The 10586-nt window shown below is 35.3% G+C and overlaps 2 protein-coding genes across 2 annotated transcripts; both read left to right on the forward strand.

The window, feature by feature from the left end:
- The first annotated feature begins 2924 nt into the window (after positions 1–2924).
- On the forward strand, positions 2925–5293 carry LOC133789732 (L10-interacting MYB domain-containing protein-like). Its single transcript, XM_062227493.1, has 3 exons — positions 2925–2947; positions 4103–4450; positions 4542–5293. The coding sequence occupies exons 2-3, from the start codon at positions 4103–4105 to the stop codon at positions 5124–5126; spliced, it is 933 nt and encodes a 310-aa protein (XP_062083477.1). The 5' UTR covers positions 2925–2947; the 3' UTR covers positions 5127–5293.
- Positions 5294–5381: 88 nt separating this feature from the next.
- LOC133791872 (protein ALP1-like) lies at positions 5382–6716 on the forward strand. Its single transcript, XM_062229779.1, has 3 exons — positions 5382–5867; positions 5956–6187; positions 6265–6716. The coding sequence occupies exons 1-3, from the start codon at positions 5382–5384 to the stop codon at positions 6714–6716; spliced, it is 1170 nt and encodes a 389-aa protein (XP_062085763.1).
- The last annotated feature ends 3870 nt before the right edge of the window (positions 6717–10586 follow it).

Below are 10586 nucleotides of genomic sequence, written 5' to 3' on the forward strand. Positions count from 1 at the left end.
GCAAGGAAAAAATTATTAGTAAGTACCTTTCGACCCAATTTAATTATGGATATAAATTAAAATCATAAATATATGTAAATCCAACATTCAACAGTTTTGCATTGAATGTGTTATTTTTTAGACTTGGCATGAAATAAGTCTTATCCTAACAACTTGAGCACTACACAGCTTATATCTTTATTCCATTCTAAGCAAGTTCTTTTTACTATATTATTCCTCGTGTAAAATTTGCTTCTTACTAACTTTGTCATTTTTCCTCACATTCACATACGTGAAGAGCAAGTATAACATTTTCCTCAAGTTCTTGCTTGTGCTTGCATAGTAAGGACTTTGAGCCTCCTTCCTGTGATGAACATTTGGTTAATGTTTCCATTAATACTGAGTACACTCTTGAGTATTCATATTCTAGAACACACTTCTAGGTGCTCAGTGTGGGGTGCTGCCCCTTTGGCACACCCACATGGGGCTATTTGTAAGTGAGCATACCTTAGTACTTGATCATTAGTCAAGTCTTACACCAAGCAACCTCATAGGGTAGGGTAGTGGCGATATTGTAATTATGCATATATCTCCCAGACAAAAATCGTATATGTTACTGGGAAGACCTTGTATCCCTAGAATGCTCCTTAGGGGGAGTGACCTAGTGCATTAGGGAATCACCATGGCCACCAGTAGATAGAGGCTAAATCTGTGTACTCCCTTGCCATATTAAGGCCATAAATTAATAAAACGATATTTATCCATACTTGCCTGTGTATGCTTCCTTATTGCCTATGTGTTACTTGATTGTTGTCTTTGTTGAGCCATCGCGTGCCACTTGTCTTGTTGTATGATTTTGTGTAATGTGGACGTTCTATGGAATGACTTGCTTTGTGCTTGTTCATACTTCGTTATTGCCCGTTGCATGCTCAAGATGTGTTTGTGGCTAATCAATGAGTTTGTTTGCATGCAGGCGTGAGTTGTAGGGTGACTTGCTAGCTTGGAGTGTACGCAAGTGTCACACGTTCCGTCTATTTGGAGATCCCAATAGCCAGCCCTTGACAGTTGGTATCAGAGACGGGTTCGAGAAAGCTTGGTGGAACGCACAAATGGTGAGCAATACTTAGAGAATCGAAGCGCTTGAGAAGCGCGTGGGGGAATTAGATGGCATGGACAAGATGGCCAGGGATCTATCCTCTGCTATCCGTAATTCTGGATCGTCCGACACAAGCAATCGCCTAGCCGTGCTAGAGAAGGAGAATGACGTTCTGCTAGCCCGGATAATTGCGTTGGAGCAAAGAAACACTCTGACAAGTACATCTGATACCCCTTGGTGGGAGGAGCGTATTGCGACAGTGGAGCACATGTTGAAAGACCAACAAGAATCCATAAACGACATCACAGAGGACTGTAGGGAGTCAGTTGGAGCACTCAATGATGAGATGGCTGAGTTATCCACAAAGGTGAACCTAACCATGCGAGTGGTTGGGAATGCGCTTGCAACGGCCCCATAGGTATGGAGTATGGCCGAGTGAAAGTGCCTGAGCCGAGGCCCTATAATGGGGCTAGAGACGCAAAGGACTTGAAAAAATTTCTCTTTGACATGAAGCACTACTTTAGAGCCGTGCGGGTTGATTTCGAGGAAGGAAAGGTTGCCATGGCTACCATGTACTTGTCTAAGGATGCAAAGGTGTGGTGGAGGACAAAATATGATGACATCGAGAATGGTAGATGCACCATCACATCATGGGGAGATTTGAAGAGAGAATTGAAGACGTAGTTTCTGTCAGAAAATGTCGCCTACATGGCTCGACACTAGTTGAGAGAGCTTAAGCAAGTCGGGACAGTCCGAGAATACATGAAGAAGTTTTTGGGACTGATGCTCGATATTAAAGACATGTCTAAAGTAGACATGCTCTTTTATTTCTTCGAAGGATTAAAACCGTGGGCCAAGCAAGAACTTCAGAGGCATCGTGTGACTGACCTAGCTATCGCTCAAGCTGCCGCCGAACGCTTGACAGATTACACACAGGAGAGCAACTTGCCGAAGAGGACTACCCCTCCAGCCAGCTCAAGTAGTATTAGGAATAAGAAGTCTGGGAAGTCATGGCAGAGTAAGAGTGGGGGAGAGAAGAGGGCACTAGAGTCCAACTCTTCCAATGGGATAGACACTACCACAGGGAAAAAGCCACTAGCTTGTTGGCTTTGCAAAGAACCACATAAATCGGAAGCTTTCCCTTACAGGTGCAAGTTGAGTGCCCTCATTAGCCAAGAAGAACACCGTGAAGGAGATGAGGAGAACGAAGAGTACGCACACATGGGAGCTGTCTGCCTATTGAATGCTCTCAAGAAACATGGAAAAAAAGGGAAGAAGACCCTGGGGAAGGGACAGATGTTCGTGGATGCCACCATCAATGACAAACCATCCAAGAGTGTGATGATTGATATTGGTGCCACACATAACTTCATCTCAGAGCTTGAAGCCAAATGATTGGGACTAAAGCTGGAGAAAGATGCGGGGTCGCATGAAGGCAATCAACTCAAAGGCCTTGGCCACAACAGGAGTGGCTAAGGGCGTGAAAGTGAAGATCGACACGTGGGAGGGGCAAACCAACTTAGGCCCCGTTTGGAATGGCTTTTTGAAAAGCCCAAAGCACTTTTTAAAAAAGCTATTGACTAAAAAGTGTTTGGTAAAATAAAAAAAATAGCTTTTTTAGGAATTTAGGTTAAAATTATAGCTTTTTATCAAAGTTGGCCCACACCAACTTTGAGATTTTAGCTTATACGGGAAGCTGAAATTGTGGTTTAATGATATTTTTTTTGGACCAAAATACCCTCATTTAAATTAGAATTATTAGGTCTTCTTTTTCAATCGTTAAATCTTCTTCACCTTGCCTCACCATTTCTTCTTCCTTCTTCCTCACGATCTACACTTCTCTGTCAAAAACTCCAGCACAATCAAGTCAAGGTATTTCTCTAACTTTTTTTTTGAATGCTATATTAAACACAGATTTATTAAAGGGCATTTTATATATATATATATATATTGAATGCTATATTGAATGCTTTGAGTGTTGGGAGCGACACGGAAAAATTCCGATATGTGTATGCAGATGCATCCAATTTTTGATTGATTTCTGCTTTCCATAATTGTTTGCTTGGAAAGAGAGAGATGCAATGGAATGATAGCAAAGATCCATATACATATACAGAGTAATGTAAAAAAGTAAAGAAAAAAGTAAAAGTAAAAGATCCATATACATATAGTGTGTGGTTGAATGGTCAAGACATTAAGAATATAATGGAACAAATCATTCTAGCCACTTTTTCTCTTTATAAAAGAGAGAAGAGTTGTTTGTTTAGCTAGAAAAATGAGGGTTAACATGTGAATAATTCATCATCATCAGACGTGTGTGCTTGTGTTTGTATATTATATTAAGAAAGGATTTTATGAGGATTAGTTTAATACTTTCAAATCTCAAACATATAAAAATTTAAATAAAAGGGAAAGTAAGAGTAAATAGAAAGAACACACCCAACAGTTTATTTATCCTTAGTAGAATTGGACACTCCATCTTATCTTACTACAACAAAACAAGAATCTTAATCAGTACAAAAAGTAGTGTATAATATTTTGTCTAATGAAACAAACAACTTGAAAACCTTATACAAATCTATAATATATCTTATATATATATAGTCGAGCTGGGGATATATTTTGTCTAACAATATCTATAATTAAAATAATTTTATTTATGGTTGTCTGCTCTCTCAGCCGAGAAGTGGACATTAAAAATACAATTTTTACATTCAAAGATGAATCATTTATGGTTGCCATATACATAACAAAAATATCGTTTTAGTTCTTTTATTTTTACTTAATTTTCTCACTTCAAAAGTTGATTTATAGTAACCTTTTTACATGTATATGAATGTACATATGTGTGTGTTTTATCTTCTCCCAAGGGATTCTTTAAGAATAGTCTTGAAGTTGGATATGTTGAACTTTAGTTGAATTATTTAGTTTTACATAGATGGTAGTGATTGATAAGAGTTGTTGCGTATATGGATACATCATTCTACTTTTGTATTTTTTTTATACTTATCATTTCACTTTTATTAGATGGAAAATGAAAATAATATTTGCACCAAGAGTGACGTACCAAGAAGTAAAGCAATATGGAATTCAGAGAGTTTGAATTTTTTCTTAGACTTCTGTATCAAAGAGGTTGATGATGGGCATCGTCCTACTACTTATTTAGATAAAGTTGGATATGTAAACTTGATTACAAATATGAAGAAAGCAACTGGAAGAGATTACACTAGACCACAATTGAAAAATAAGTGGGATGGATTAAAAAATGAATGGAAGCTTTGGAAGCAACTCAAGGGAAAAGAAACTGGCTTAGGATGGAATATAAAAAAGAATACAATTGATGCAACCGAAGATTGGTGGAATAGTAAATTACAGGTACATTATAATCTTGTTAAATATTTATATGAAACTAAAAGACTTTTTTTTTTCATAAATGTTACATTTAATTAACAAATTTTTTTTGTAGAGTCATCCCGATGCTGCAAAGTTTCGCATTCGGGGAATTGAACCAGAGGTAGAGGAAAAATTAGATAGGATTTTCATGAACACTGTTGCTACAGGAGAGTATGCTTGGACACCTTCATCTGGAATAATTCCATCTGAGTCTGAAAAACCTTTTAACAATATTGAAACCTTACATGAACAACTTGAGAGTAGTGACGATGATCTAGAGATGCCTAATACTGATAGATTTCTTAGAGAGAAAAATAACAAGAGATTAGCCGAGCCACTTGAGAAACAAAATAAAGCAATGAAACATGGAAAAGGAAAAATGAAGAAGACAGGGCCTTTAATGATATTTGAACAAATTGGTCGCCTTGCTGATGCTGTGGAGACAAGGAGTAGAAATATTGAAACAGCTAGAAAGGAGAATAGTATTACCGAAGTTATGAAAATTTTAAATTCTTTGCCTGGAATTGAGAAAGGGAGCAGCTTGTATTTATTTGCAACTCGCTTGTTTATCATGAAAGAGAAGAGAGAGATGTTTGCTTCATTGGAAGAACCTGAGTTGATGCTTACTTGGCTCAAGAATGAGCATACTCTGGGATAATTATAATACTATGACTTATAGTAGTAGTAGTATTTATTTTCTAAACTTTGTGTTATGACGTTAGTATATGTTTATTATGTTATTTCTTTACAGACTTTTTTTTTAAATTGCTCTCAAGACTTGGTGTTGTCACTATTTAATATAAATATGCTTTATTATGTTTTTCACTTGCATTTGTTATGAATACTTTATGGCTATTTGGCATGTATTTTATATACTCTTTAATATACACAGGTTTATTTTAAATTAGAAATAATGGCAGACACGGATGAGGAGATTGAGTTACAATCGGCGTCTATAGCTACATACTTTGTTCAACATTATTATACAACATATATTGAAAAGACACCTTGTATGAATTCTTCTCAAACTGGTCATATGTGGTTGATGGAAATATTAAAAGGACATGAAAGTAGATGTTATAGCATGTTTAGGATGGAGAAAGATGTTTTCATTAAAATATGCGATGAATTGGAAGCTAATTATGGATTTAAGGGTTCAAAGAGAATGTGTGCTCTTGAGATATTAGGCATGTTTTTATTTACATTAGGTCACGGTGCTGGAAACCGATTAACACAAGAGCGATTCCAACACTCAGGCGAGACAGTTAGTCGATATTTCAACAAGGTTTTAGATGTTTTATGTCATATGAGTGTAGATGTATTAAAACCACCAGACCCAGAATTTAAAGATGTTCCTGAAGAGATATTGAAAGATTCTAGATATATGCCTCATTTTAAGGTAAGTCATACTTTAAAATTATACAATTTTTTAATAATTTTTTTTTCTAACTAGAGTATATTTTTATAATCTTGTATTTTTTTTCTAGAACTGTATTGGCGCAATAGACGGTGTACATGTGAATGCTGTAATTCCACCTGAAGATCAAGTACCATTTGTTGGTAGAAAAGGGATACCAACTCAGAATGTCATGGCAATATGTAATTTTGATATGCAATTTATATATGCATATGCTGGGTGGGAAGGTTCTGCTCACGATACAAGAATTTTCTATACAGCTTTACGTGATTCAACTTCAAATTTTCCAAAACCTCCCCAAGGTTGTCATCTAAACACATTTATAAAATATTAAAGTCTTTATAATTTTGTAATTATATTTTTATATTTTATTTGACAGGAAAATATTATTTAGTGGATGCGGGATACCCACAAATTACAGGTTTTTTAGGACCATATAAAGGCCAAAGATACCATCTACCACAATTTCAACGAGGTAGCAAACCTACTGGTTATAAAGAGGTATTCAACCAGGCACATTCTTCTCTTCGAAGTGTTATTGAAAGAACTTTTGGAGTATGGAAGAAAAGATGGAAAATATTAAGAGATATGCCTAGTTATCCATATCAGAAGCAAGTGAAAATAGTGATTGCATCAATGACCTTGCATAATTACATTCGAAGGCATGCAAAACGTGATCGACATTTTGAGAAAATTAGAGATAATCCATATTATTGTGTAGAAGATCAAACTAATATTGAAGATGAAGATGAGACAGCTAGAGCTTCAAATTTAAATGAAATGGACAATACTAGAGATCTGATTGCTGCAAGTTTAATGGGATATAATTAAACTATATTCTTATCTATTTTATTTTATTTAAGTTTTGTATTTTGTCGTATCAAATTGACTAAATTTAAATTATTTGTTATGATCAAAATTTATAATAATTTAAAAATAGACAATATTTATGTTGATTTTTTATTTTTTAAAATTTAATTAATCATTTTATTATACGTATATATTAAAAGAATTAAATATTATAAAAAATCTTTATTATTTTTAATAAAATAAAAAATAATTATAAATATGTTAATATGTATAAATTTATTCAAACAAAATTAGTTAAATACATATGATACCTATTTTGGTCATTCTGTATTTAACAGCTATCTAATAATCTAGTTTACCAAACACTTATATACAACTTTTCCAACTCACAGTATTTCTAAAGTTATAATTTACCAAACACTCAGCAGCTTTTTCTCACAGCACAGCTACAGCTGCTTTTTCTCACAGCACAGCTACAGCTGCTTTTTCCCACAGCACAGCTGTACCAAACTGGCCCTTAGTGGTGGTCCATATGGATGACTTTGATGTAGTTTTGGGAATGGATTTCCTAATCGAGAAAGGATCCATCCCAATTCCTGCTACTAGGAGTTTGCTCATAATGGGGAAGACACCGTCGATAGTGCCTGCAAAGGTGATACCACCCCCTGGTGTGAAGCTCCCATCAGCCTTACGGTTTAAGAAGGGCATGAAGAAACGGGAGCCCACTTATGTAGCGGTACCCGCAGTGTTCGAAGAAACAGTGGAGGAGATTGTTGCACTTGAAATCAAGAGGGTCTTGAAGATGTATGGGGACGTGATGCCAGATAAAATCCCCAAAGCCTTGCCACCAAGAAAGGGGATTGATCACCAGATATAGCTGGTGCTGGGAGCGTGTTGCGAAAATTAAGCTATGCAAGTGCACACAGTCGCAATTTGTAATAATATGGTAAAAACCATGTATCGTCCTCAAGGATTGATTTATCAATTACCAATCAATCAATTTTTTTAATTCTATTTGATTAAACAATTTCAGAGATTTCAGACAAAAAGGAATACTAACGAAGCACAATGAAACTTTTAACGAAATAACAGATAGAGTGAAATTAGGACAATTATGATCCTCTATTTTCCACTCTTTTTACTTCCTAATGCAAGAATTATATCCCCTTCTCTCTATTCAAGAACAAGTTGCAAAAACAATTCATAATCTGGTTAAGATTTACAAATTCAATCTAAATGACAACTTTCTATATTCTATGGAAAAGTTGAATCATGAAGAAGGCATTAAACACGCAACTCAGAAAAAAAATAAGCAAACAACTTAGATACTTTCGTTCTAAATTGAGTTTGCATCCAAACAATCAAAGCATATCAAATTTCACATTTCAGATTTCAATTTGATTCATGAAATAACAATTAGAGGTGATCAATCAATAATTGCACAAGAACACAGATTGTAAGGAATTGAAAGAGGTGAAGAAGAACATGAATTCTACATTAATCCATAAAAAAGGTTTCCAAAAGATTCACATAATAGCCCTAAAGGAGAAATTAGCCCATAATATTCATTCTAGCATTCATAGAATTCAATTATAAACATGAAAATATTAAAGGCAGATGATGAAAACTCAAGAATGGATCCTCCAATGGTGTCCTCCACTCTCCGCCGTCGTCTCCCTCTGTTCAACCCTCCAAAAACGCCTCCCTCTCTCTACTCAGTCGTCATTTTAACCTAATTCGTGTTTTGTTCCGCTTGAAATGACAAAAAACCCCTTAATTAAAATCTGCGTTTTTCTCTTTTTCAGGCGTATCCTGCGGTCGCAGGAATGCTCTAGAATGCCAAACTCCTCTGAAGCTGCGGCCGCAAGACACACTTCCTGCGGTCGCAAGAAGTGCTCCGAAACACAATTTCCACCACTTTTTGTCATTTTGTCTATGTTTCCACCATGTTTCCACACCTAAATCACCTAAGTCCTTTGACACCTGAAAACATACCGAAACAAACGTAAAATAGAACAAAACAAAACAAACACCTAATACTTTACCTGAAAAACACATAGATAAATGAGTCTAAAACTCACTTATCAAACTTCCCCAAACTTAACATTTGCTCGCCCTCGAGCAAAGAAAACAAAACTTAAGAAAAATTAAACAAACCGATACAAACACTAAACAAATGAATCAAGATAACCACAATTTTTTTAAAAGCCTCAAAATTAATGAATGACAAGCATATATAATTTTCAAAAAATAGCTGACAAGTAATCTAGATTTTCAATCCAACCACTTCTTCAACTTACCTTAACCCATTGATCATTTTTGTCTACTCAATCATGAACATTAAATAAATCACATTTAAAATAATTTACACATGCTGAACTCTCACCATCAATCCATCAAATCCCAAATTTCCATATGCTTGCTAACTTATTATTCTCCACTAATATAAATCAATGCATGTTCAAGAATCAAAAGGTCTTTTAAAGCTTGTATTGAGAGGCTTAGGTAACAGTAGATAAAATAGTCATTTAGACTCATCTATACCATAAGCACATAATCCAAACAACCCAAACGTGATATCTACATTGTAATCCAAACAATCCCAAATTTCCCTTTATTTTCCAAGATTGAGAAGAATTCACACTAATTGTATCTTTTTTTGTTTTTTTGTTTTTTTTTTTTAAGAAAACTACACTTCCCCAAACTTATGTTTTTTTCAATGTGAACAAATATAAGAAGTGTAATTTATTTTCAATCTCTTTCTTTTTTTTCTTTTTTAGAATTTTCCTCTCAATCTTTCCTTTATTTTTCTATTGATACAACCACATCAAACAATAACACCCAATACAATTCAATCCCCATTTATATGTTTATATGCTCATGGTATAAATCAAGGGAATGAAAAAAATAATTAAGTGTTCAACTAGGCTCAAAATAAGTGGTTAACAATAAAAAGTTATACTTTTAGGCTCGAAACAGGGGTAACTAAGGATAAATTAATCAAGGATGGCTTGAAAGGCTCAAACATTCCAAAAAAATCGCCCAAATCATCTTCCTAAACAAGCATTGTCTATGATTTTGCCTCAAATAGTAAGCAAGCAAGTTCTAGAATTTGCTCATACATCTTTTCCACATTCACAATTCAGCAAGTGTAAACTTATTTAAATGCAAGAATTTACCATTCATGATCAAGTATTCAGTTTTACAATGTATTAAAGTAATCCAAAGAAGTGGTCAAACCAAGCACACGGATTGTTTTTACAATCAAGCACATTTTTCTCGAATTATATTACAAGTACATATTCTCATCGGCTAATCATTATTATCTTGATTCGACAGACTCTCTAGACACCCTAACACACAACACAATTAACAATTTTAACAAAACACAAAACACAAATAAGAAAATTCCCCTTCCCCAAACTTAACAAAAACATTGTCCCCAATGTTTAAATAAAAGCTTAAGGAGAGGAAACTTACCTGACTCGACTCAGGATGAAGGATCGGCCTCGTCATCCCCCTCAGGTGGAAGATACGCGAAATTAGGTGGTGGTGGAAATGGTGGAAATCCACTTGTGTCTATGCCAAAATGAGTGGCGAAAGCTTGGTTGTAGGCATATTGGTTCTACGCCACACTGACACTCCACAAGTGGTGCTGCTGGAACTGTAACACCAGAGTGTCCAACCTTTGGTTGACATTCTGAGGTCTTGGTGGTGGACGAGCAGCCTGCCTTGAAGTACCTGCACTAGGATCAGCTGAAAAAGTTTTGACCTTGTTAATCTTAACCAGATCATAAACTAGAGGGGGAAATTTCTCCTCTAAGTCATTAATGGGGACCCCTTCTTGCAAACACAAACTAGTGATGAGGCTAGGAAAATAAAGCCCTACAT

Source organism: Humulus lupulus, chromosome 7, assembly GCF_963169125.1.
Source record: "Humulus lupulus chromosome 7, drHumLupu1.1, whole genome shotgun sequence".
Classification (NCBI taxonomy): domain Eukaryota; kingdom Viridiplantae; phylum Streptophyta; class Magnoliopsida; order Rosales; family Cannabaceae; genus Humulus; species Humulus lupulus.

Excerpts from the sequence above, each read along its gene's own strand:
- LOC133789732 (XM_062227493.1), top strand. The coding sequence starts at position 4,103 with ATGGAAAATGAAAATAATATTTGCACCAAGAGTGACGTACCAAGAAGT. Across the intron at positions 4,451-4,541 it reads GGTGGAATAGTAAATTACAG|AGTCATCCCGATGCTGCAAA; the intron begins GTACATTATAAT and ends TTTTTTTTGTAG.
- LOC133791872 (XM_062229779.1), top strand. The coding sequence starts at position 5,382 with ATGGCAGACACGGATGAGGAGATTGAGTTACAATCGGCGTCTATAGCT. Across the intron at positions 5,868-5,955 it reads GATATATGCCTCATTTTAAG|AACTGTATTGGCGCAATAGA; the intron begins GTAAGTCATACT and ends TTTTTTTTCTAG. Across the intron at positions 6,188-6,264 it reads TTTTCCAAAACCTCCCCAAG|GAAAATATTATTTAGTGGAT; the intron begins GTTGTCATCTAA and ends TTTATTTGACAG.